At 40.9% G+C, this 27,385-nt stretch overlaps 1 protein-coding gene across 3 annotated transcripts in view; it reads right to left on the reverse strand.

Annotated features, from left to right (window-relative positions):
• Window positions 1-27,385, reverse strand: part of LOC101164837 (triple functional domain protein) — a 103,549-nt gene that overhangs the window by 2,783 nt on the left and 73,381 nt on the right. Inside the window, exons 30-60 of one of the 3 annotated variants that reach the window (XM_023964294.1) lie at window positions 24,381-24,470; window positions 24,162-24,254; window positions 23,930-24,041; window positions 23,599-23,789; window positions 22,663-22,764; window positions 20,723-20,862; window positions 20,425-20,524; window positions 17,195-17,447; window positions 10,823-11,109; window positions 10,569-10,739; window positions 9,334-9,429; window positions 8,862-9,010; window positions 8,174-8,240; window positions 7,979-8,082; window positions 7,762-7,831; window positions 7,580-7,669; window positions 7,401-7,493; window positions 7,277-7,327; window positions 7,100-7,177; window positions 6,365-6,556; window positions 6,038-6,215; window positions 4,907-5,787; window positions 3,750-4,000; window positions 3,512-3,641; window positions 3,400-3,427; window positions 3,136-3,298; window positions 1,730-1,851; window positions 1,518-1,596; window positions 1,235-1,435; window positions 979-1,117; window positions 518-704 (exon numbers count right to left, since the gene is read on the reverse strand). In XM_023964294.1, the coding sequence (XP_023820062.1) occupies window positions 518-704; window positions 979-1,117; window positions 1,235-1,435; window positions 1,518-1,596; window positions 1,730-1,851; window positions 3,136-3,298; window positions 3,400-3,427; window positions 3,512-3,641; window positions 3,750-4,000; window positions 4,907-5,787; window positions 6,038-6,215; window positions 6,365-6,556; window positions 7,100-7,177; window positions 7,277-7,327; window positions 7,401-7,493; window positions 7,580-7,669; window positions 7,762-7,831; window positions 7,979-8,082; window positions 8,174-8,240; window positions 8,862-9,010; window positions 9,334-9,429; window positions 10,569-10,739; window positions 10,823-11,109; window positions 17,195-17,447; window positions 20,425-20,524; window positions 20,723-20,862; window positions 22,663-22,764; window positions 23,599-23,789; window positions 23,930-24,041; window positions 24,162-24,254; window positions 24,381-24,470 (4,888 nt within the window). Of the gene's footprint in view, window positions 1-517; window positions 705-978; window positions 1,118-1,234; window positions 1,436-1,517; window positions 1,597-1,729; window positions 1,852-3,135; window positions 3,299-3,399; window positions 3,428-3,511; window positions 3,642-3,749; window positions 4,001-4,906; window positions 5,788-6,037; window positions 6,216-6,364; window positions 6,557-7,099; window positions 7,178-7,276; window positions 7,328-7,400; window positions 7,494-7,579; window positions 7,670-7,761; window positions 7,832-7,978; window positions 8,083-8,173; window positions 8,241-8,861; window positions 9,011-9,333; window positions 9,430-10,568; window positions 10,740-10,822; window positions 11,110-17,194; window positions 17,448-20,424; window positions 20,525-20,722; window positions 20,863-22,662; window positions 22,765-23,598; window positions 23,790-23,929; window positions 24,042-24,161; window positions 24,255-24,380; window positions 24,471-27,385 lie in introns of those variants that run through there. The other 2 variants (XM_023964296.1, XM_023964295.1) reach the window with 2 other exon arrangements.

A 27,385-nucleotide genomic window follows, 5' to 3' on the forward strand; every position in this document is an offset into this window, starting at 1 on the left:
AAACGTGTTCAGTGACGCCAATCACTGATGAATGGAAAGAGCACAGTCATGCATTGCACTGCTGCATCCTGTGTGAGGGCACAATCTGCAAAAACTGTGAAGCTTTTGATCAAATGTAGATAATTCTATGTTTTTGTCAGAAGCTGCATCTCTGCTCGATGTTGATGTGATTTGCAGTAAGCAGAAATTTTTCCTTTAAGCCTCTATTGTATGCAACAAAATCCCTTTATTAAACAGAAAAGGTTTTGTAAAACCCCGTGCTAATCAATTATAATTACGTAAAAATAACTTTATTGGAGAGAAAAATAGATGGTTTTTTCTTGGTCCTGACTTTTTTCACAACATTGTCCACAATGCATTTTGCTGAAAAAAATGTGAATAGTTGTCCAATTATACACATTTTAAGACATTTTGTTAAAGATATGAAAGCTAAATTACCCCCCCCCCCCCGCACAAAAAAACAAAAACAAAAAAAAGAAAGAAAGAAAAGAGGTAAACACCACGTTTCTCCACCAACCTAAACTCCAGAGGTCAGACATCAGGGAAGCGGGCTGACCCAGAACCAGCTCAGGAGCAGAGAACTCGGGGCTTCCCAGCAGAGGATGCACATAGGAGCAACCAGAGTTCAGCTGCACGGCATCACCAAAGTCTGTCAGCTTGATTACAGGCTGGGAGGATGCATGCTCCACCACAATGTTCTCAGGCTGCAAGATAGAGAAAAACCTTTTTTAAAAGCAGGTCAAAAAAAAGACTGTCTCTATGATTCCTTTTTAGGCTGTTTGCTAGCCGTTGCCATTTGGTAAGCTTGTGGTCCAGCCTAATAATCTGAACCTGATCTTAACTCTTGGATCTACAAACAGTTCTGTTTGGTATAATTCATTCAGAGCAGATGCACCACATCACATTCTAGTATTTACTGTAACAAAACCATTTTGCAAATCACAGTTGCTTAATAACAGAGCAGGGATGACTGTGTACTTTGAGATCGAGGTGTGCTATCCTCCAGCTGTGCAGGTAGTGAAGAGCCTCAAGAATGTCTCTAAGGTATAAAGCCACCTTCTCTTCAGTCAGGTTCCCCCAGCTCACAATGTAATCCAGGAATCGGCCCTGGTCTGCCCTGATAACAGACACAAAGTTAACTTTTATGTAAATAAAATTGAATTGAATTGAACTTCAGAGAAATTGTTTTGATTAAAAAAATTGTGGAAGGAGTAAAAACAGCCGCTGTCCTCACATCTCCAGGATGAGCACGTAGCTGTTGGCTGTCTCATATGTGTCCAGCAGTTTGACCAGGTTAGGATGGTCCAGAGTCTGGAGGAGTTGGACCTCCTTCAGCGCCCTCTCACGACGCAGCAGCTTCTTGTTGACGTGTTTTGCTGCTACAGTTCGTTTGCTTCCTCTCTGGTCACAACGCTTAGTCACTGAGAAGCGGCCCCTGGTGAGCAGAGAGGAGGGTCACACGTTTTTTTATCGTGTTATAAAAGTGCTGCAAGACTTTAAAAAAAGCCCATCCTTACCTTCCCAGTTCAGTTATCTCTGTAAAATAGGACTCAAAGCTGCTTTTCCAGACGATTTCGCTTTCATCATCGGGGGATCCTGACAATGTTTGATAAAATACAGTCAAAGTGGGCCAAATGCACACCCAGAAAAAGTAAACAGGTTGAGGAAAAACACGTAGGTTGCAAAAAAAAGAAGAAAAGTTTATGGAAATTAATCACTGCCCTCTTACCTGAAACTGTGAGACTGGCAGAAGAGGAGCTGGTGCCTGCGATGTTCGTGGCAACACAGGTGTACATCCCACTATCCTCTGGAGACGCTCCCAGGATGCGCAGAGATGCCTCACCTGTCTCACTGAAGGGATAAACAAGGAAAAAGGTAGCACACAACGCTCAGCAGCTTTTTCTATTTTTATTCCAGCTGCCGCAAATTCACATGTGGCTAAAAGTTTAGACTCACTAAAAAACATCCCAATCAGCTGTTTCTTTGGCCCGATCTGATTATGTCATTTGATTTTGAGTATCTGCTGATAACAAATTCATAAAATTTACATTGAAAACAAAATGTATTAACCCTTGTGCTATCCTAGGCACTTTAACATTGGGAGTTGGGTCATCTAGACCCACTAGACAGTGCTCTGAACCTTTTTTCTTCAATGATTCGTGATCTTCACTGGTGTCCATGGATTACATGAAATCTTTCCACCTTTATCCACCTTTTTCATGGTAGGGAGAACACATCAATGTAAGGGTGGGGTCAATGTAAGGGTGGGGTCATCTAAGATAGCACCAGGGTTAAACAGATCCATGTTGTTCCTGATTTTATAACATTTCTTCAAATAATAGATTAACACTTAGACATAGTTTACTATTAACTAGTAAAAATAGGTAATAATTAGTCATTTAAGAAAGTTTGGTGAATGCAGCTTTAGTCCCTTAGGAGCTGTTGATCGTTTTTGATCATATGTGATTCATTAAAATATCCTATAATTAAATGATGACTTTCTTTTCAAATCGTTATTGTCGCAAAAATTCAATGATGAGTTTTAATGACCAGATCATCTCAATGTAACATTTGATTAGTTTCGATGTGTTTTTGAGAGATTTTTTGTTTTTATTTTAAATCCCTTTTTCCCGGAGCTTGCACTTTGTAGACGGTCCCTCTCACTGCCATCTCTCTGTCGGCAGCTCAAAAAGAGCTATATTTATTAAAATGAAACTCAATTCTGGTTGTTTACCTTTTGAATTACCTTTGCAGGTCATTGTTTAAGTTAAGACGAACCAATAGAGACAGTTTTAAATGTTAATAAATGAGTTAATGAGCCCTAAATTCAGAATCTATGAATATCTCGCCAACTTAGCAGGACGTCTTTGTGTGCCTTCCGCTCAAACTAGTGCCGTCATCTGCTGAACTTTACCGGAATAAAATGTTGTAGTCCGTTCATAATATGCAGACCTCTAGTACAGTAGAATATTTACCTGTAATAATAAGCTTGAAATGTATAGTGCCGATCATGATAATTAAAATAAAATAAATATTCGATCCCTTATTGGGATAAAACATTCCGATCGAGTCCGATCGGAGTAGGGTGTCCCTAACGGCTGATTCAAAGGATCCGTGATGAGGCTTAACCTGTACCTGTATGTGATGCTGTGGTGTCCGTCGCTGCTCAGGGTGTCATTGTCCGGCCCGTGCCAGGTGACGGTGGCTCGGGGACGGCCACATACTTTACACCTCAGGATGACGTTGTCGCCGCTCTCACATAATGCATCGCTCACAGGGACGAGGAACTCTGGTGGAGCTGAAGCAAAGCGCATCTTACAAAAAGTAATCCTAATCATTACAAACATTTCAAAGGAAAACAGGAAGTGGTGGGAAAGAGGAAAAGAAAAAAAAACTTACCCTCATAAATGAAGTTGGGATTGAGAAGCTGAAAATAAAGGGAAAAATCTATTTTTCATCACAAATTAAATAACAAACAAGTTATATTAAAGTGGGAATCCATGCCTCCAACCTTGACAGAGACTTTGTTCGCCAGGCTGTCCTGAGACTTGCGGTAGCCATTCTCCACTTTTTTCCCCTCCTTGTCTCTTTTCTCAGACTTTCGGCGGATGCGGAGGGCTGTGTGCCATGATAATGATTTTCTAAGCAAACCAAAGCGAAAAACAGGAAAAGAGCAGATTTAATAAAACAACCTTAGTTGCAGAAATGAAGTGTCCCACAAGACAACAGACGCCTGTTGACCCCCTTACTTGATGGTGCCTTCAGGAAGCTCGGGTGTGACGGAGGTTGAGGTGTGGCCTAAAACGTAGCCAGGGATCCAGCCCTCAGCCGCAGGGCTGTGCTCGTTGGCAGCCCGGTATACCAGGAACATGTTCTGCTGGTTGCTGGCAAGCATCTGGACCACCTCGCCCTGCGCCACACTGATCTCATCCTCCTTCACTGCCACATAGTCCTGGGTCACCAACATGGTGGACACGCTGCTGCTGCTACTGCTTTCACTCTGAAGGAGAGGAGAAAAAAAAAAACAGATGTTGAAGCAACAGATCTGATTCAAACTAAGTTATGGGAAAGGCAAGTTATTATGTAGATTAGATGTAGTGGTACTAAAGTCATTCCAGATGTTCCCCAAATGGCAAATTAAACCAAAAAAAAGTTTGAAATTAGCATTAGTTATGTTAAAATATGGCTCACACAGTGTATTGGTGTTGGGGCGAGACTTAATTATAGCTGCATTTGGCATGTTTTGACATTGTGTGCCAGCTAGAACACTAAAAACGAAAAAATACAAAAGCAGAAAAGAAGTAGAAGTGAGTAAGAAGAAGAAGTGAACCGTTTCATTTCTATTCTTTGTTGTGATGCTGAACAATGAACCACGGCAGATTCAAAGGTTTTGAAGCAAGAAGTCACGATTCTGAAGTCACAGGAGACTGAAATGCAGAAGTTGACATTTCTGAGAATGAAGCAGAAAGTGGTGGAGATGAGGGAAGGGAGGGGGGGGACGTTTGTACAGACGTACCCCGAAGTTTGGACAAAATGATCCGATAGGTCAGTGAGATCAGTGGAGAAGATTCACGCAGAGCGATAGGGGAAGACGGAAATTGTTGTTTGATTAGTTTCTATTTGGGACAGAACTTATTCTGAAGCATTGAAGGAACATCTTCAAGAGCAAACGCATAAGATGTTCTGTGAGTCATTGTTAGTACACTCTGAGCATTGGCCCCTAAACACTCCGAGGGTGAGGTTAGTGCACAGAGATAGGCGATACATTTCTGTCAGTGTTTCAGAAGTAGTAGTTGTTGGCATTCTTAAGAAAGGCTGACTGATAGATAGCCAGTCAGTGAGGGAGGGGGATTAGTGACTTGTGATTAGCTGTAGACTCACTGACACACGGGGCTCAACGTCTTACCCCGTTGCTCTGGGTGGAGTGAACAGACTGCTCGCTGGTGGAGGAGCAGGTGCTCATGCGGTCTACATCCTTATTATGGCTGGAGTGGCGGTGATGGGATGGCGTCCCGTGACTTCCCCTGCCCAAAGAGTCCCCTCCACCACTATTGTCACTGGGGAAGGAGCAGGAACCGGGCCTGCTGGCGGGCGAAGGAGGCAGAGGGGGGACTACAGCCCAGAAAGGGTTTCCTTTATGCACTGGGCTTGAAGGGAGGATCAGTTCCTTTGCTGCTCCAGCAGCTGGAGATGACATTAGGGGGGAAACGGTGCCGACTCGGGGGCTTTTTAGAGGAAAATTCAAAGGAACCACTGTCATCTGTGGTTTCGCAGCGGTCTGAGGCCTCTGCGTCTCCTCACATCCTCCCTTTCTGACACTGCTGTCCGCATTACTGAACGGCCTGTTACTGTTACTACAGCTGCTTCCGTGAGGACTGTCCATCCTCATCTTAGGGACCTCGGAGGCAGGCAGCTCTCCGTTTGTTGCGCTGTCAGAAAAGCAGTTAGAGGGAAAGGAATCGGGGGGCTGCGGGTGGCAGGGAGACCACATACCTGCTGATCTGTCAGGCCCCTCGGGGCCTGGGGGGTGGTGGTGGTGAACAGGCTGGGGGAGGCGCGAGGAAGGCTGCGGGATGCGTGAGGGCCGAGAGCGAGGCCCGCACAGATTGGAGTTACCCCCTGAGCCTCCTCCTCCGCCACCTCCTCCTCCTCCACCCGAATTGGAGGTATTGTTGGTGCTGCTGCCTCCTGGGAGGCCTCCGGCACTACTGCTGCTACTACTAGGGGGTCCGCTTGACCCTCCTCCACCCACGTGGTTCCTCTGGTACTCTATGGGGGATGTCAAAGCTGCAAAACAGATTTAAAAAACTGAATCTAAAGAAAAAATAGTCTTTTTTTTCCTGTCTTGCAAGAAAAACAATCTTATTATCAATGTTTTTCAATGTTTTCCTCTTTGTTTGGGAAAATGTCGTGGTAGATTTGGGTTATTTAAAGAAAATCTGCCAAAGGGGTAGGAATTTTGGACTTATTTCTAAGAGGCCTCTTCTTTCATGGTATGAGCTTTTACTGTCGTTGACCCCTTTCAAACATCTCTTACCGTTGAGGAAGTTCCGCTGATTTTCCAAGATCTGGCTGACCTGGTGAACCCAGACTTGGCACACTCCTGGGCTGGCGGAGTGAAGCGTGTACCTCTCCATGCTCCCAGCAGATGACCTTGAAGTTAATGTAAACTTGCAGGGGTCGTCTGTGTTTTCTTCCAGACCCAGCCAGCTCACCTAAATAGATAGTTCATGAAAATAATAGGATTTCTCAACAATCATCAAGCTTTAAAAGGAATTTCAAAGTGAGTGAAGAGTGGTTCGAAAGAGGCTTACATCTTCCGCTTTTGTAAGATTTGGCGGGTTTTCTATTGAGGTGCACTCACCTTGATGCTGTTTTTAAAGAGGTAGCCAGGAGTGGAGAAGCCCTTCTTTTTATCCAGAGGTTCGCTGAATATAACTATCTGCTCAAACAAAAACACTCTCCTTTCTTTCATCCTTGACAGTAGACCCCCATCTTGGTCTGAAACCATGAAGGTGTCTTGGAGGAGCAGCCTGCCCTGAGCAACAATTTTCCCCTAAAAGCGATGTAAAATTGATAGAAGGTTAGTAATCGTACCTTTGAGCAGATAAAAGGAACAACAGGTAAATCATGTCAGGAAATCTGTCGCTACGTTGATGTTTGAAAATAGTGAAACACTGACACCTAGTGGCAGCTAACCCCTATTACAGCTTGTTTTCTGTGGGGCTTAAAGACATATTTCGGTGAAATTTGTGTTTTTAACGTGTTTTCGTGGCGTTTTTCTGATGATCAAAGACATACATAAATAAAATTAAGCTCAAAATTGTGACGTAGAAAAATACACTAGCTTCCCGCTCTACAAGAGGGAGGGGAACAGGGGGCGGGGTTGCTCCATGTCATCAGTCCCGGCAAAAACTTTGAGGCGAATTTCTAATGAATTACTTGTGCTCTGCAGAAAAGATGTCCTAGAAAAGGACACAGGTTGTTTCAATTTAGGCTAAAACAGAATAATCTTAATTAAAAGATCACTGGGAACGCTTTAAAATAGATCAAAAGATGATCGGAGTGGATAGTTATTGTGAGAAGTTTGCAGACTTACTTCAAAGCCTTGAAGACGTCCAACATTCATCATGTCGTTGCAACGCTTTGGGACCACGCACATCACCTCAACAGCTTTCTGCAGCAGTGATGGAAGACAGTCCAAATTTAAGTTCCTAAATGTGAACATTAAACACTCAAGCAGGCAGGAATAGTTTATTAGAAATCCACATTGTACCTCCAGCTCTGCTGTGTCCACTCCTGCCTTTTTAGAAACTTTGAGTAGATCCTTAAAATACAAAGAAAAAAAAAGTTATTTTTGTCATTTCATATTTAATATGCAATGCTGAGAGTTCAATTACCTTTAGCAGCAGCTGGTACTTCATTATGCGCTGGACTGGTTTAATTAGCAAATCGGTGAGCTGCAGTCTGTGACCAAGTCGCTGCTTTAGGTCCTGATGACAGACAAAAGGAGGTCATCTCATCTTGACAACATACAGTTTTGTAGGCAGGAATGTGCAAAACTACTCAGCCATCTTACTTCAAAATAGGTGTCAATATACTCGGACACAATGTGCTCGGATTTGGGCTTGTTCTGGCAGTACACGATGTACATGTGCAGCCTCCGCTCCTGCAATGTTCCCAAAGCCGGTAGAAACATAAGCAGTGAGAAGAATTCTTCATCATTTCAACCCAAGAAGTAAACAAAACAACAGTTTGAACCTGTTTGACAAATAAAGTAGCCAGCCTCTCGGGGTCTTCCAAACACTTCTCCAGCTCTCCCAGGAAAAAACTACAAACACATAAACAGAGCAGGTTATGCCTTTACCCACATTGACATCTATTGAGGCTAAAATTTGTATTACGGCTGTTTTCTGTTCTTTCATGAGGACGTACTGCAGCTTTCACACATACAGAATTAAAAGTTTTGTCGTCTTACTCTTTGTGCCAGTCGTAGATCTGGTAGATGTTTCCAAAAACAATCTTGTCTTTTCCTCTCATGTCATCTGGAACTCCCTCCTCTTTCATTCTGCTCATGTAGCCCTAATGATCACAAATTAAGGTAATATTTTAAATTATATAAAATATGAACAAAAAGCCGAACTAAATCGATCAAAAGCCTAATTTTAATCACCTCCACAACAGATCCAAGGTCCCTGACGTAGTCCCTTTCAGTCTCCACTAACTCAAGGAGCACATAGCTGGAAAACAAACAACAGAAGATGTCTCATTAATGTTAAGGTCAGCACTGGATGAAATGTTTAAGGCCTAGCTTGGAGAGCAAACAATTACAGAAAGACCCACTCCGATGAGATTCCTGGTTTCTGTGTTTTTAACATGTTTTTGTGACATTTTTTTGATGATGGAGGACAAATATAAAGATAATTAAGCTTCAATTTGCATTTCTGAGAATTTCTTTATTCAAATCGTTGTGAATTAGGAGCAGATGAAAAAATGCTGTTGGAAAAAGCTTTGATGTAGAATTCACAAAGCGTGGGTCACAAGTTCCCTGCTCCACTCCATTCTGACCCATCCACTTGTACACGACTGTAAACCAGTGGGAGAGAGTGTTAACAGATGGATTATGGGGAAATAGGGTGGGCTTAATCCGGGCCAACAGTCCCGCCAACAGCTCAGAAGCAAATTTCAGAAGAACTACTGCAGAAACTATGTCCATGAAAACGACACAGGTTTTTATGGTTTTAGCTAGAAGCAACGTAATTATACTTAAAAGACCACTTTTACAAAAGAGCAAAAAATGATCTGAGTGGGGCTTTAAAGGAGTTGAGCAGCTTCTGCTTGTAAAAAGGCTCGCAACTCACTGCCTTCGCTTGAGGAAGCCAGATTTGCGCTCGTCCATCTCGTCCGTGGGTGAGGACGAGGAGAGGAGTGAGTTGTCGGAGGGGTTGAGAGAGGGTGAGCTGCTGTCGCCTTGCTCCACGGACAGAGAACTGGGCCGGTCCTCCAGCGACTGAGAACAAGGAGTAGGTAAAAAGAAAAAGAAAGAGTAGGGAGGAAAAGAGAGAAAAAAAGCTGTCACTTCTTTGTGTTTGACTCCTTCCTCTGCACAAAAAAAACAACGTGTTTATAGGACATGAGTATGCTGGAACAGAGGACAGCTGGCAGAGTTAGTCAAAGACATGACAGCTGACCAGCGAACAAGCGAAGAAGCCATTCTCTGCTACAAACAGTGAGGGGGGAAAAAAGTGTTTGCCAGCACATGTATCTGGAATTGTTTTTGTGTACAAAGGTTCCACATTTGCAAGTACTAGAGGGTGTCGACTTCAAACCTACCATCTTGCTCTTCACCAACTCCTCGATGGCACTGACCAATTCTGCAGCACTGGGTGTCTCTGAACTACTAGGACGCGCGGACAGACGAGACGCAGACTGAAAGTCACAGGAAAACCAAAGGAGTGAGGAAAACTCATGGCAAACGTGCAAAACAGGACTTCAGCACGCTGCGTGCACGCAGCTGTCAGACAGAGGCAACACAATGTTAAGAACTTCTGGGTGCAGTCTCTAGTGCTGCAAAAGTTGGATGCAAGAAAGCATCTTTTAGATCAAATGGATCAAAATAGCTATCTATAACTTTCCAAGAGGTATGACCTTATAAAAGATAAAAAGGTTTTTGTTTTTTGAAGTATTACATTTGCCCTTTGTTACTCTTGCATGCAGCTGTTACATTTCCAGTGAGTGCCACTGTAAATCAAGCTCACCATTGCTGTGTTTTGCTCCCCTTGACATCTCCACAAGTCCTAATGAAACAGTTAATTGAGGAGCCACATTGGAGCCAAAACCACAGATCGGTTTTAAAGGATAGAAAAGGGGGTTATGAGGCAGGAGAGGTCGGGGGGACGACTCCCACACCAAAGTACTGTTATGCACCGTTTTGACTTATGAATAACATGATAGTGTTGCTTAATACTCCATCGGACACAAAGTTTCCCTGAGCGACAGAGATCGACAGGGGAAGACGGGGAAGGATTGTCCGGACTACATTTGGTTCTTTGAGTGCCTCAGTACCGCAGAAACTTGAAAATGGAGTATTGAGTTCAGCAACAGTAAAACAATGCCATTCGGAGTGAATGATGTTTGGTTAGTCAAAAGAAAGACATGGGGGGGCGGGGCATGTCACAAAGGGTCTGAGGCAAACGGAGATGATTTCAGAGTAACTAAATGGAAAGATAGGGGAACTGGGACAAAAGAGAGGCAGAACAAAAGTCAACATAATGCTGAAGAAGGAAACATGCAACCATCAGAAAAATAAGAGGAAAAAAAAGAAAACTTGTTAGTAAAAGTAAAGTTTTATTATCACACTGATAGTTTTAAGTTGATTATAAGACATTTGAGATGAAATACAGCTAAGAAAACAACGCTTAATCCATTTTTTTAAATAAAAAGGTAATGATAATGTTTATGAAGAAAAATGTAAAAAAATTAAATAAAAGGAGCAGTAAAAATGACTTTTAAAGACAGCTTTACCATTATTGCTTTCCCATAGAGATAAATTATAGTGGGTGACCCACCTTGTCATCCTGGGAGTCAGGCTGCAGCAGGCTGTGCTGCTGGATGGCCATCGGGGGAGGCAGAGGAACAGCGTCCGCACCCTCCTCTCCCTCCTCCTCGCCGCAGCTCTGCATCCCCGATGAGGAAGACTTTGAGAGGGTGCCGCTGCTTAGCCCTTCGTTGCGCATGCGCTGCAGAGAAAGGCAGGAACACCCGTGAGTCAAGTGGTGGGTCGAAGCCATAAGTTACCCAAAAGCAGTTCTGATGGTCTTACTTCCTCCAAAGTCTCGTCCTGTGGAGTGGCGGCGCTGTCGTCGGAGTCCTTCTGCGACCCCGGGATCACTTCCATGTTCTTCCTGGTGCCTTCGCGGTTCTTTTTGTGCTTGTGGGCCAGCTTTTTGATGTGACCATCGGCTTTGCCCGAGCTGAGTCGGCGTACGGGGCTCGTCAACCATTTCCTTAAGGTGTTCCCGGGACGTTTGGGTCCGGGTGAGCTGTGGGGGCCCAAAGTTTGGCTGGAGCCTGGCTGCAGGGCGTCATTACTCGATACAGACAAGGTGTCTAAAAGCGAAAAGAAGAAAAAGAAATAATCCAATGTCATTTCATGAAAATAGACACAAGAAACTAAATGCACTTAATCCAACAAATAGAAACACCTTAGAAAATGTAAAAAGAAAATACTAAAAAATAGTGCGGCATAAAGTGTTTCTGTATTTTTCCCAAGTTTGTTGTTCGGGAATAATTGCCTCTGGCTCCAAAAATACTTCTAAGTGCCAATAACTTGGAGAAAAAAAAATCAATCTATGATCCAGATTAGTGTGCAATCTGTGTTTTGTTCAGTAGGCAGACCTCCTCCACACAGAGATGACTCCTTAGGGAATCTGTAGGAGGAGGCTGAATGACCAGAGATGGAATGATGATAAAACGATGCAGGAGAAAAAAGGCGTGCATGAAGCGCTGTCCGAGCATCTAAAAGAAACATCCGCCTGATAGCGAGAGTGGACCTCGCTCGTTTGTCATAGCCTAGGGACTTAAATGAGGTTTGTTTGGGCACATTTGCTAAAAGATTATTGATAATCAAGAAAAGAAAATGTCAAAGTAGAAGACAAATACGTATATGTGCTGATGCTGTGCAGCAGACCGATGGGAAAATGTGGTTATCTTCACTTTTTACCCACTTGAAGGGTTAAATTGCAGCTGAATATGTGACTCAGCTGAATGATTTGTGTGATGGGCAGGTGTGGAGATTCCTCTTCTCTCACTGCCTGCGTAAACAAATCATGCATGCAAACACCTGTGTCAGCCCCTGAAAGATTCTTTCCATGCGCTCTATTCATAAAAGACACGTGTTGTGACAGCAAAGCTGGACACTTCCTAGAATTAAAAAAAAAAAAACAGCAAATGAGGAACAGTGAAGACTTTCAGACCACTTTCCCCCATGTTTCCTCCTCCTGAAGCCCTGAACAGCTGGAGACAATCTCCATGTCTTGCAATACTTCAGCTGTTAAGATTTTACGTCCTATAACATCTGTCTATTGTGTTTCTGCTGCACATTTTCTAGAAGAAAACAACAAAATAAACCATCACAGTTACATCTAACAGCGAGGTGAAAAAAACTGGACTGCTTTCCAAATCCATATATTCCGCCCAAACGATTTATTTAAGGATGAAGGGAGGAGGAGAAAGCTTTTCTTTCTGCCTAAGGGCAAACTGATGGAAGATCTTTTAGTATTAAAAAAAACAAGTGTTTTCATGCAACTTCAGGGTTTAGTATTGATTTGAGAGAAGCTGTGAGACATTTTCGCCTTCAACCACAGATAATTGAGTTTTGAAGAATCTCAAAAGTAACTTTTTTGACATAGTGAAAACCTTTTCCAGACTTGAATAGAATCCTGAACATAATAAGGTGTCTACAGTTTATACATATTTCACAACCTGTGATCTATTTTTATATTTGATATAATATTATCAAGTATACCTTTTGCCATACAGGTACCCGTATTCTTTTTCGGAGCATAAGTTGGGGTTAGAGCTCAAGACAGCTCTTTGGTTACCAAACTCTGTTGTTGAATGTTTCTAACATAAGAGGTGATGCAATACAAATTACAATGCAAAACATCTGTTTGGGTCTTTTGAAAGGTTGTTTCATTTTGGGTTACTGTGAAGCAAGCAGAACCCAGTGAAGCAGAACAGGACTCTCACGAGGAACAAACCGACATTCTGCGGACATGCTGGAGTTGAAAATACGTCCCAGCTGCTGCTGTACACAGGAGCTGAAGGCATAGTTTACAAGGAACAAATGTGTAAACTTTTATGTACAATTTTTGAAAACATGTCTTTAGAAATAGCTAATAAACCTTAAGGTACATTTCAATTAAAAAACAAAAAACAAATCTATTGTTTATATCAGAAAGCTATTTATTTAATAGCTCAGATAAGTAAGAAGGTTAACCAAAAGTGTAAATGTGTGTAAATTGATGTCATCAGCCAAAGCAATGACTGTCAGCACAAACACAGCAGATCAGATCAGCCTTTTCTCTGCAGGACTTCTTTCACAGTAGGGGGGAAAAGCACCCCATCTTACCTTTATAACATTTATAGAAGTCGTTTATTTGTTTGTCCGTGACATATTTGGGTTAGAAATGTTTTTTTTTTGCCTAAAGTGGATTTCAGTAACAAATAACATCTTCAACAATTACAGAGAAATTAGTGTTAAATGAATAGTTTGCCAGAGTCACTCATCTTTTTTCCTAAATAAACTATTCTTTATATTTTGTTGTCTATTTAATCAATTAGAAACAAATCATATTTTTGTAAAATGCCATTTAAAGCACTTTTATTTATTTTTAATCTTTCCCAAAGTGATTAGTTTTGCACCATTAGTGAATTGATTTCCCCCTTTTTTGACCAAAGGTCAGTCTTCAGCTTAACTCATCAAGCAGCTCATTTGCGTACTGTTCTGATGAGATAAATGTGATTATTTTAGGAACTGGGCAAGGAATGCCTGCCTGCAGCACTGTTGCTACAACATAGAAACTTGTCTGCAAACGCACATGCATGTACTTGCAAACAACACGTACCACACTAAACGGAACAAGCCTCCCCGTCTCCTCCACTCGGTTTAAACAAGCAACAAGATGTTGTTTGATGTCCTGAAACACGATCGGGTCTTCAGTCACACTCGCCAAGAGTCAACCAGATGTTTTCCATTACAAATGCAGATGTCTGCTTATTTACCTTTCAAGCTACTGACACAATGGAGGGATTTACAGCTGGAGGAGGATGAGGGGGATTTTTTTTTTCTTTCCCCCTCAGTGAACCTGAACATGCGGAGAGTTCCACCGATGGAATGCCTGGGTTTCCAGGGGTTTCTCCGGGAAACTTTAAAGTGAGCGTGTGGTCCTGTCCTTTGCAAGACGTCAGAGGAAAACACACAAACACATTTGTCCTTGTGGTTGGTGATCTGCTGCTGGTGCAGCATCTGCAAAAAGCCGCAGGGATTTTCTCAAGCTGACTTGTAAAAAATGTGTACAACACTAAAGACTTGAACGTCGCAACAGCATTCGGCTTTCACCTGTACAACATCAGCCAGAGTGTGCATTTAAATACACAAAGATGTAATCAGGTGAATGAGATTAAAGTATAGGACTTAATACCCCATCACGTAATGATGCATTCTCTAAATGTCACAACCTAATCCCCAAATCCACAGGTGAGCGGGGAAAGTTTAGCACGTCACGATGAAAAAAAACATAGACGTTTATAGCTTGCCTCATGTTCAACTACCATGTTTTTTTTATTACCAAATAGCGACAATCACCATTTAAGTTGTAAACTTAACAGGCCATTACATTCACATTGTCCTCCCCAACACATTTCTTTTCTTTTAAAAATGACTTACATTTTAGATGATCAATGCTAAAATAAAATCTAAGAAGGAAAATGCTCACATCTGACAAATTACTTTTTTTGTTTTGCTTCTCAGGATTAAAGGAACGTACCAAGATCTAGCAGCCAGAACTTGCAGTTGTCAGAGGGTTCTCCAGTCAGATCCATTGAGAAGAATGGATTTAAAGACACCAAGGACTCAACCCCACGAGCCATGATGGCTGAAATCAACAAGTTTCCGATTCTAAATTGAAATATGTCCTTTCATCCTTTCAGCACTATGTTTGAAGTCCTCTCCAAAAACAACAAAAACGTAATCTGCACCAAAAAGGTTTCATCTTTAAGGGTGGAAAAGTACAAAATCCAGATCCGGTAGAAATGGAGAAAGTCAGACGCCGCATCGGACAGTAGGATGTTTTTCTCTTTCTTACTTTGTATCCCTCCCTTCCTCTCTTTCTCTCCGGTGAGTGGGCTGCTGTGAGGATATTGGGCAAACCTCCACAGTGCCTCTCCTATTCTGAAGGGACGTCTGGATACATGCAGCGCATCTACCGTATTACCCTTTGTAGAAGCGCCCACTCATAGGGAGTGGGCGGGCGCATATTTTACAGCTATTAGGATGCATGCAAGTTACGCAGTACGCCTGGAACAAATATAGACTCTGTTATGAAATCCAGCTGAAGAGGACGACTAAATCAACTGTGGTTGGTTGTAACGGAAATCTCAGGAACGTTTAGAGCAGCTTTGGAAGCCAGATGCACATAGAGATCTCTGATTACTGACAGTGAGGCTGCCCACTGAGGACAGATGCAATAAATCAGCCTTCATGTGCTCCTTAAGGAATCCTCATTTTGACTTTGAGAGTATCCTTCTTTGTTAAAAGGGAACATTTCAGCAATCACATCTAGGATGTGATTAGTATTTAGACTAAAGACCCACGCCCCAAAAAATTGTGTTTTTAACATGTTCTTGTGACATTTTTCAAGCCCAAATTGGATTTCGTTTTTTTTTTTTTTTATTATTCAGATCATTGTGAATCAGGAGCAGAAAAAATAAAGGCGGTGGAAAAAAAGCGTGGTTGTGACGAAAATACTTCATCGAGCCACAAGCTCACTGCTCCTCTGCATTCTGATGGATCCACTTGGATAGCTCCAATATTGCTCGCCATTTTTGTTGCACGGGAATGTTAGGTTGAGGGTGTGAGGGGTTGTAAACTAGCGGGAGTGAGTGTAAACTGAGGGATTATGGGAGTGGGAGAAGGGCTTACTCCCCACCAACAATCCCAGCTCAGAGGTGAATTTCTAATGAACTCCTGCCACGTCGCAGAGACTATGTCCTAGGAAACGACACAGCACCATCTGAATGTGCATTATTTCTTTTTAAAGATAATCTAATTATAGAAAAAAAACAAGCTGTCCTACATAAGTAAAGGTTGCAGGTAGGAAGGGGGACAGCTGAGTCTGAAGCTTCATATTACATTTTCAAAAAGGAACAAGACATTTCCTGAATTGGCAAACGCTAACGTGAAAGGTTTTCTTCTTCAGACAACAAAAACAATCCATTTTAGATAAACAGTTGCATTCTACAAGACATTAAGGCCAGGCTGGAGAAACATGTGAAACAGCTGGACAGAAGGAATCATGGTCTTTTCCCAAAACGATCAAGCAACTGATGCTATAATGATGCATTCATGTGTGCGCAGTTAAGGCATCACATCCTTCAAATCCTAAATCAGACATTTCTAAAATTGACTATAAAGAAGCTGCCAGCAAAATACTATCTCCATAGAAACAAACCGCCCAGCTCCCACCCACTCTCCCAGATTAAAGTGAGACGGAAGAAGCAAAAGCTCAGCTGGCGTCAAGAAATGACAGCAGCTCCTATCAAACTACGAGTCACTGTTTCTTTAGTTTCCTACCTTTTTTCTCTCTTTTAAATATTTAATAAAATATATTAATAAAAAAAAACCAACAACATCAACAACATTTAGAAAAGGGCAAAAACATGGAGTGCTGACCTGAAAATCAAGATTTTAAAGTTTCTCTAAAAGGTCACACTGCTAACCAGCAGGTATTAATAATATCATTTATCAGCAAACAGAAACTACAACTAAACAGCTGAACGGTCAAGAAAACAGAAAATATTATGTTTGTGAAGCAAGATAGTGTTTCAACAGAAACACAAATCTGAATCCTTTTTAGCAGATTTATATAACAGCACATTTTCTAACATTGATTTGCTTAAAGCTTAGCTTAAATTCCTTAAAGAGGAATTTAAGCTAAAACAACCTGGAAAAACAATTTTTTAAACATATTATTGCCTTTGTCCTTCTGCCATAAGCCTGTTGCATGTTAAGCAAATTATCTGGCTTTCTTGAAAAACTGAGTTGTTGCACATAAAGCCAGAATAAGAGTGTCTACAATTGGGGAGGGAAAAGCAGGGACAACAGTACTGGAAAATGAAGGACTTCTACACTTCAACGATAATTAAAGAAAGTTTGTCCTAAAGCTGTATTTGCACAGTTGCATAGCAACTTTCAGGCATACAAACTGTGTTTCCCCAAGCAGCTGGAAAAAGACAAATGAATGTTCTGCAGGTCACAAGAGATGCTTGAAAACTCGACGTTATTTATGCATTGTAGTTTGTTTGTTTTTTAGTTAAAGGGAAGTTTTTACAATTGTTAAAAGTTTTTTTCTATATATAAAGCTTGATGATGTAATGTCCATGTAAAAAAAACAATGAATTCCTGTGCTCCTACCTTTGTGGTTGAACAGCCCCTCCATCTCCATGGAAGAGCGGGAGTGGGCGATGCAGAGCATGGAGCAGGGCACTATGCCTTCCTGGGCAGGGGACCGATCTGTGGTTCGGACCAGGCACCAGTCCGGCTTGTCGTGCAGCCGCTCCAGAACCTCCACAGTTTGGCCCCGCCGGACTGTTAGTTCCCCGTTGCTACCCCCATTGCTGGCCACAAAGTCGTGGATTACCACCGTCAGCTCACAGCCGCCCGAGAGCTGGACAAAAATCAACAGACAATGAGAAATGTCAGTGTTCTTTCTCCTAAAAGGACATTTTTCACTTACTTCCACACACCTTTATCCAGAACTAAAGCATAAAATCCCAAAATATGTGTGCTTTCTATTAATGAATACACTCAGGTGTACAGGACAAACTCCACTTTAGATGGAGTGAATTTGAGTTCTTTGTTTTATTTTGAAATGTTTGCAGAAAAACATCAGAAAATGTTGCCGTCAATTTTTCCTGGAAATACTGGAAATATGTAAAGAAGTCATAGTTATGTTTTGCAACACAAACAAATACATATTACTTGTAAATAGCAAACAAACTAATGAAGCACCATAATGTGTAACCTTGCTGGGGTGGCGACTCATTCTCGCACCATAAAATGTCTTTCTGACGTTTTTGACAGCACAGAAGGGGGGGGGGGACAAAGCCAGACAAAGATGACATAATGACTTCATTTTCTCCATCAAGCTTCTAAAAAAAAATTTTCAACGCCAGATGGACAGTTGCTTGATACTTTTTACTACATTTGCAACAAGGAAGGTAAAAAGTGACTTCATTGAAATACGTAAGAAGTTTGTGCCATTTCTATTTTATGTTTTCAAAAATCATTAAATCATTACTAACTAAATTTCACTTTAAACTATATAAACAAATTGAATAAAAGCTTGAATAATAATAATACATTTAAAGTAATTTATTATTTATGTAATAATGCTGACTCCATGTAAAGTAATTTAAAAATAAAAATGTGACACAAAATAGGCATTGTTAGGTTTATCATTGAATAGAATATTTGCAACATACCCTTTGGTAGTGAGGTAAAGCCAGAGACTGGAGAAGCTGAGAAACTGGATTTGAGATTTTCTCCTCGAGTTTCTCCATAGTCTTCCACTCTCTCATTGCGAAAAACTGTCTGTCTTTTTTACCGTCTGCTAAAAATGTGCTTTCTTGACCTGTGAGAATCCTAAATGAATAAAAATGCTAGATATATATATATATATTTATTTATGTATTTATTTTGCAAAGCACTGATCCTCAATTACCAATCCTTAAAGCAGTATTATAAATCCGAGTTTACAAACTCTGAGAGTATAAAAAAATAGTCTGGTGTAAAAGCAACACTCCTCTGCTGGTCCTCCAAAACAAAAGCTCAAAAAAATCCTGTTTTGAATGATTCTCTCCTGCAGCAGACAAACTAATCCATCAGTTGCTTCAAAAAAAAAAAAAGAAAAAAAAACATTTGATAATGTCCCTTTTATGAAAATATCACGAAACTTTTGAAAATTGATTTTTGAAAAGATCACGCAAAGTCAAAGACTGATAGCAGCGCTGAGCTGATACTGTCTGGAATGAAGACGAGCATCATCTGTGAAGTGAGTGTAGGAGGCTGAAGCCGCACACACACACACTCACACCCACACACACACACACACACGCGCACAAGTCGGTCACTTCACCGGGAGCACACCGGAACAGGAGCCCGGGTATCACACACACATACAAACACAGACACTCCACTGTCACTTCCTCTTGAATGAGATCTCCTCTGTGAATCCCGGCACAGAGATGCTTTCAAAACCCCCGAGACTGTGATGCACATTCAAATGTGCACGTGTTGCTGTGTGTTTTGAATCTTTATGCATGCGAGCATGCCCCACTCTGAGGGGATGATTCTTAATTAATTCGTTTCTGTCCGGGTTTTGTCTGAAGAGGGCAGATGCAGGAGCTCACAGAGCCTCTCCTGACATGAAAGAGGAGAACTAACAGTTGAATTTTCTCACTTTTCCATGATTACACTGTAATCTCAGGGCTGGGAAAAGTCAAGTGTGAAAAGAAGGACATGTTCCACTAATATTTATAAATAATAATAAACACACAGGACATTTTTTTTTTGTTTTTACGTTTGTATACTGCGCATTAGCTCATTGATTGATCATACTGAGCGTGGGAGGTTGATCCTTCTGTGGTGCTATTACTAGCTTCAACCAAAGCCGGCCGTTCTCCGTGAGATTTCTCCTTCTCTCTGTCACACACACGCAGACACTAAACCTTCACACTGCGTTATTGCTCCGTCACATGCACCGTTTCTTCCTCTTAGCACAACCAAACCCTTTGTCTGTGATGGCATCATCTTGATCAATGAAGGAACAGCTTCACACTGATAGAGGGAACCGCTATTTAATACTTGCAGCCTTGTTGTTTTAGACCAACAAGATATTTTGAATCAAACTTTATTTATCTAACAGGATGAATTTCACTCAAAGAAAAAAAGAAGAAACACTTTTTTTTAAACTTCTCTTGGTACTACACCTTTCCAAGCTTTTCTGAAAATCTGCAAGGTCGAGAATTTTTTGTCTCATTAAGAGCTCAGATGCAGAAATAAGGAAATTATTTTTTAAGTGATGAAATCATTTTGCTCTTAACTCTTGACAATGTTAAGGTTGTTATTTTAAAGTTTAATGTAGATTCAATGTCATTATTTTGAAAACAAAAATGTAGATTTATGCTCCAAGAAAAAGGGCTATAGATCTGTTAAGATGGTGCAACTTGAGCTAAGATTCCCATTTTGTTTAAAATGAGTCATTTGCACTTATTCCACAAGATGTACTGTAATCAAAATGAACTACAATTGGGTCCAAATAAACTCAAAAAATGCAAACCATTTGGTTAGAGGTAGCAAAAAACGTATCTTTGGGCTGAATAACAGTCAATTTCTTAGTAATTCTATTTAAAAGTCCATTTTTTTAAAATCTTTTTCTCAATTTGAATGCTTGTGTTGGAGATTTTGATATCATATAATAAGATTTGTTGGTGATAATGAAACATCATTTAACTACTTTCTATTAATTTTCTTCAGATGATGGGTGTTCTTATCCTAGTTTTTTGACTACCTCTTTTTGCAGTGAACATGCATTTGTAAGGAATTTAGATTAATGGGTTTGTGTGCTGAGCGAGTGAACCAACCTTGTCACTGTCCAGCGTGTTCTGAGATGTGCGAGAGGCGATGGAAATGGTGTCTGGTTGGCTGCTGGCATCTCCTTGGCTGTCCAGATCCTCTCCATCCCTTTAAATAAAAAAGGATTTCCATTACTTGTTAAACTTCAAGATTTTTTTTTGTTAACACTAGAGGACAAACTCTCAAATCCCAAACACGTTAATAGCTTTAGCTCTTGGTTTGAATCATCTGCAACATTAACTGGTCACAATAAAACAGAGTGATTTTTTATTGAACTGTTTAGGGCTTTGGAAGCTTTCATCTTACCGTCTGCCCTTGTGTTTGGTAGCTGTGGCTTTTGGGATGTGAATGGGCTCCTTCAGAGCTCCGCGCAGGTGGACGGTTCGCTCTTGGATGACCTCTCTGATGTGTTTGATCCAGTCCTGCTTATTCTCTAGACTTGAGGCCTGCAACACAGCACAAAAGCGGGTCAGCCAGACATTAGCATGCACAGTTCTAATGGCGTAGCTGAAGCTTTTGATTCACAACAATTGGAATAAAGAGTACACAGACATGCAATTTTGACCTTCGTTTTCATAATATATGTCCACCATGGTTAGAAAAATGCCATTTAAACATGTAACAAACACCAAAAACATCATTTTCATCAGAGTGGGTCTTTAACACAAACACTGGTTATGTTTTCTTTCTCTAATAACTTGTGCCTTCAGCCTCCCATATGGTCTAAAATTGTCTGAAAGAGCCTCGGAGAGTCTTTTCATGGTTTTATTGTGGTAAGTGGGGCAAACAGACGGCATATCTGGTGTCACTGGCAGAAAGTATCACCCTTTTTTCCCCAAAGGGCAAACTCTTTGACTTCCTGTTTGAAAGAAAAAAAAACTGGATCCTGTTTAGTTTAACAAGCTTGTTTCTCTAGCCAGCTTGTTAGAGAAGCAAGACAGTACCCATTAAATTTAATTCACTATTTACTCACTTTTTATGACCATGGTTATATGTAATTCCCATTTACTCAGAGGAAAATTTGCTAATAAACATTCTTTTCTTAGATTTCAAATAAAAATGTATTTTTGGCTGTCAAATATTGAGATCAAAAACAACCTGTTGCCCTGGCAAAGCACGTTCAAGTGGACACGTCCAATAAGAAATCTCCTTGAACGGGCATAAATACGCTCTTTGGGCTTCCACGTTCAAAACTCTCACGTTTACGTGTAGCTACAAACGTTTTTATGACTGCTTTTGGCTTCGATGTACAAAACACGAGGCTATTGAACTCACGTTGCTAGTTAAACCAGGTCAAACTTTGACCAATCAGGGACCTGGATTTGGTACTGACGTATTCACAACCAACTGTTTGAAAATTGATTGTGAAGGAGAAATTAACAATTGCAGTTTGTGCTCAACTATAATTCTATGTCACCAAGTCTTTCATATATCAGAAGAGAAATAAAAAGCTTGGAGCAGAATAACGAGATTTGCACCGCTTCAAACACACCGACCTTCCTCCAACTATCGGTGGTGGACATATGCGAGTAAACAGAAAATGAAAAAGAAGAAGCCCCTCCCTGTTTGTTCACTGTGAACACCAGGGGCATTCTTAACAGGAAGAAGGACAAAGGCTTAACATGATTCCTGTCTTTTGCACTATTTTCTAAAAGCTTGGAGTTGAGCCACAAAACATATTTCGCATCAGCTCAATAGAATATCAAGTCATGTGACCGACCACTCCCCCTTTCTACGCCTTTATGAAGTAAATTGCTCTTACCCCTCTCTTAACCTTGTCTCTATCGTGATTCATGTGGAAGCCCACGGGCCAAGTCATATCACTCTCAAAAAAGCAAACATATCTCCACAACATGAATAAAACATTTCCTCTGACTCACAGTCAGGGAGCTATCAAGATGCTTGTGAGTTTGAATTATGACCCGTCAACTGCTATGCAAATGTCGCTGTGCGATGAGTGAATAAGTAGCTGCAAGTAACACCCCCCCCCCCCCTCCCCCACATGCACTGAACTTTCTATGCGGCACAAAAAGAGCTGTGAAAGATGCAGCGGGGGTGAGCCGCACATTTTCACCGACTCCTCTCATGTGGACCTTGACCCCTCCAGCAGCTGAAGAAGCATTCCGCACTTCCTGTAAAATAAAGTCGATTTCTAGCCAGCTGCTGCATGCTCGGGTCAACAGGTGTCGATTTTTCTATTGATTATGGGACATAAACGTACTGAACAGCAGATTTTGTTTTCTTACCTTAAGAACAATCTTGTTGTCTGAGGTTGGGGTCCTGCCCACCCACAGGGCAAACTTACAAGGATCTCCCTCCACATGCTCTGTCACACCCAATTCAGAGGTCTGCAAGGATGACACAGCACATTTAAGCCAGTTTTACTATAAATTTTTTGTCAGTTATTATTTTACAAATAAAAACTTTTACAATGAGTTTTTTCTTATTGTTTTTTTCTTAGGCCAATTAACACTGGATAAATTAACACCAAAATGATACAGGAGGTGTTCTTATATTGTTATTTTTACACTAAAAATTAATTTTTATGTAAAAATGTTTTAAAAAAATTAATAGACAATTGACAAAAGTCTTAACCTTTTATTGTCGGAGATGTCGCCGGTGATATCTAAATAACAGACACTCTTTTTGAACTAACTCTTGAGCCGTTTCCACGGATTACGGATTAGGCGCAGTGAAAAGCCGCTTTACGCCAATTTCTCCTTAATGTTCTTCGATAATTCCTAGGTTAATTACATAAACAGGACTGTAAAGTGGTGCATATCAGCGCAACGCTGCTTTTTTTTCCAGGTTGGAATTTGTTGGAATTGCGTAAACGGCTAAAGTGTAAAAGGGTTAAACATAATTGCCGTAAGGGTGCATACATATTACTATTGCGAAATTATATCTAGACATTATTAATAAATTAAACAAAAAACATTTAAAATTTTTATAAATGGCGTTCCAGGAATTATTTTCCTTTGCCAATGTTAATGTCATGTTTTAGGTAAAGACAGAACACCTCAAAGCATCAGGTACTTTTTAAACGCTTTAATATAAATATTTATTTTAAAATATTTATATTAAAAAATATCCTTGCAGCAGAAAAGGCTTCCTTAAACCAATCCCGCTGCTGACTCCAGATTTTTTTGACTACACATGAATAAAAAGATTTGGTTTCTTACAAAGAGCTTGCTCTTGTAGAGGTATTTGCTGTGTCCGTTGGAATCTTTTACTTCTTTGCTGAAGACGAGAGACATCTCAAAGAGGAAGAGGTGCCTTTCACGACCTTTCCGAATCAGAGTCTTGGGGTCCCACACCTGGAAGGACTCTTGGAGGATCAACTCTCCTTGGGAGTCAATGTTCCCATCGAAACCTGACAAAATCAGAAGAATAGGTTTTGTGTTGTTGGCCTGATAACAAAGAACAAAGTTGTTACTGTGAGGCTAAAAGGGATAAGTAACTGATGTTTCTGACTAATGACCTTATTTCCAGTAACTATGTATTTATACAAACCGTCCAGCATTGAGAGATGCATGGCATCATTGGCTCTCTTGGGAACACTGAGCATCACTTCCAGACCATCTTTTATTTCACCTTTTCCCTCCTCACAGCATGTTAGCAACTCCTGTAAAGTAAAAAAAAAATATGACACAAAACACCAGTTTGTGATAACATCTATGTGTCTGCCAAAACAAATATAGAAAGAGTTAATCCTCATTTTAGACAAATTTGAAAGACATTTTACCTTGAGAAGCAGTTGGTATTTGGTGATTCGCTGAACCGGCTTGATCAGGTAGGACGAGATGGAATTGGCAAGACGATGTCTTTGCTGAATTTCCTGAAATCCGAGAAAGGCAAAAAGGACTCGTCTCACATAGAACTTCTGTGTTACGGTTTGTATTGTTTTTTTGACAAACAGTCAAAATCTAAAATGGGGGGAAGAAACGTTTTGGAATTTCCTTACATCGAAGTAGGCTCCCGCATGCTCAACAATGAGTTGAGTTGAGTCTGGCTTGTTCTTACAGTAGTTCACATACATCTGGAACTTATCAGCCTTTGGAGGAGAAATGACAAAAGAATGACTCAGAAAGATGTTTCCAAAAAAAACGCCATGAAGCAATCTTGGAAATTTTCCATCAATGGACTGAAACAAAGACTGGATATTTTTCTCTACTTTATAAACAAAGAAACTTTTTGGTTTTGTTTTTGATTTTCAATAATAAAATCCCTCCGTCAGTCTTAAAAGGAGTTTTTTTAGGTTTTCTAAATGGAACGGATTCAACATGAACAAAGGAGTTTTTGGCTCATGATTGTTGCGCCAGTGATGCTTAAAATTTATGTGAATTTCAGGCAAAAACCTCCCTATTTCTTAGTAAAAACTGTTGCAAAACTGCAAATATTTCTACTAATTTGATTGTTACATCCCACCACAAAAAGCTACCAACCTAAAAACTAATAATGTAATGAGTTTGTCTTACTGGACTTTAGCTCGGTCTCTTGTAAACACAAAATTGTGAAAAACATTTGTTTTCATTTCAAATTACTGTTAATCGTTATTTTAGAAATGTCAATTATTTCACAGTAGTTTCTTGAAAGAAACTATGTTTAAGATTCTATTTTCAAGGCTTACACACTTTTGCCAGATCTCATTGTTTTGGCTATTTTAAAAATTTGGGGACGGTGGATGCATTGTACACGTGTGATGCTATTCTCTCAACATAAAGCAAGAACATCTTCTATTTAACAAAATGTATGAATAAAAACATTGCAAAAAGAGAATCTTAAGAAAGTAAAAAAGACTCTTGTTTTGAGGAAAATTGTACTCTTTTCTGTTTTGCAGGAAAAGATAATTTTATCAAAAAGGTTTTTAATAGAAAAATAATCTTAGTTTGAGAAAACTTGTCCGCATGACTAGAATTTTTTTCTAAAATAAGAATTCTTGATAAGCCAATTGGCAGCTTTTTTTTATTTTTTGCTTATTTGAGGAAAATCTACCAAAGTGGTAGAATTTTTATTTATTTCTAAAAGTCCTGTTTTTGCAGTGATGGAAAATCCAGCTATCTTTTACCAATGTCTACCAAATGTTTATACTTAAAAACACATTTTGATCTATTTTAAAAGTGTTCCCAGTGATGCTCCTCCCCCTGCAAAAGAGTGCAGACGCTTTTTTCCCTGCTCCTGCTGCTTCCTGCTTTATTTGCTTTTTAATCATTTAATTAATCATTTTTAATCATTTTACTTCTTCCACACATCCTGGAATATCAGACTGGTCATCCTTTTTTGTGACTTCTACCTATACAAATCAATATTTTTGACAAGCCAGCGACATGTCCGGAAGAGGAAGAAAAACAAACTCCCACTGTGAACGCTGTCGGATCTACCAACAAGAAATAAAAGAGCTACAAACACGGATATTTACTTTGGAAACTGAAAATGGACTTCACAAGACCCTTCCAGTAACATCGGGTGGTAAGAAGCCTGCTCTTACCACAAACGAGAAGAATAACAGTGACATAGACCTGAGTGATGTTGTGTCCTTTCCAAAACTTTGTGCGGAGGAACTCTGTGCTAAGCCAAAGCGTAAAGATGACAGAACATCCGAAATAAAGCTCACAAACAGATTTTTACCCCTAACACAATGTGATATTGAAGAACACAGTGAAATTGGACCACAGAATAGGAGTTATAATGTTGGAAACAAAGCACAGGCAAAAAGAAAATCTGTGCCAAACGTCAAGGTCAGAGATACGCTGCTGCTTGGAGATGGCGCTATCAGTGGAGTCAGCCACAGAAGAATGCAAACTTTATGTTGCCCAAGTTCTACTGTTCCAGTGATTACAGGACTCTTATCTAAAGTCTTGTACCAAGGAGTTAAATGAATAATCATCCATGTAGGTGCTGTCGATATCAGAAAAGAACAGTCCGAACGTTTGAAAAAAGACTTCATCAAGTTATTTGAAGAGATTGACAAAGTAGAGGTTGAAGCATTCATCAGCGGACCTCTTCCTAACATCGATGGGGTGTCACTCAAGTTCAGCCGTCTGTTTCAGCTGAACAATTGGCTCTCCAGAGAGTGTGCTTCCAGAGGATTGCATTACATTGAGAACTTCAATACATTCTGGAAGCGAAAGGACCTTTTCATGGGAAGAGGCCCACACTTGAACAGAGGGGGAGCAAGAGAGTTAGTGAAGAACCTCCTCCACGCTCTGGGGCATAGAGGCCAAGGCCCTGAAAAGGCAGCAAGGAAGGACCGAGCCAGTGTCCCAGGAACCACAGCACAACGGCAACAACAACTACCTCCACCACCACCACCGGTCAAAGACTTGGATCCGGCAGCACCAGCACCACAACCACCTCCACCTAAGGACTCAGCTCCACCAGCATTACAGCAACCACCTCCATCTAAGGACTCACCTGCACCAGCACCACAACAACTACCGCCAGCTAAGGACCCAGCTGCAGAACCACAACAACAACCACCAGATTTGGCCCCAGAAATTCCACCATCTGACCAGCTGTGGGCGCCCCCTGCTACATCTACTCCCAGTGAAGACTCACTTTCCTTTTCGTCCCCCCCACTTTCACCCATGGCCCTACCTAGCCATTTTGATAGCCTCATTAAGTCAGGAATTAAGATGGCTCCCCTAACACCTGTGAGCCTCACACCACACAGGAGCTCTCCTACCCCTCCAGCGCCCCCTCCTCATCCTTCACCCAAAGTCCCTCCAACACGGCCTTCATCCAAACCCCCTCCAACACGCCCCCTCCGTCGTTCACCCAAATCCCGTCCAGCTCCCACTCCTCCCGGTCCATCACCCAAACTACCCTCAACTCGACCTCCCCTGCGCGCCTCTAGACGTGCTATCCCCCAGAGCTAGGATGAAACGGGCCCCCAGTGTCCTAGGAAAGGTTATGTCAAACTGGGGCCCTGTGATGAACAGCTTCCTTCTGGTGCTATACCTGTAGTTG

Source organism: Oryzias latipes, chromosome 16 (genome assembly GCF_002234675.1).
Source record: "Oryzias latipes chromosome 16, ASM223467v1".
Lineage (NCBI taxonomy): Eukaryota > Metazoa > Chordata > Actinopteri > Beloniformes > Adrianichthyidae > Oryzias > Oryzias latipes.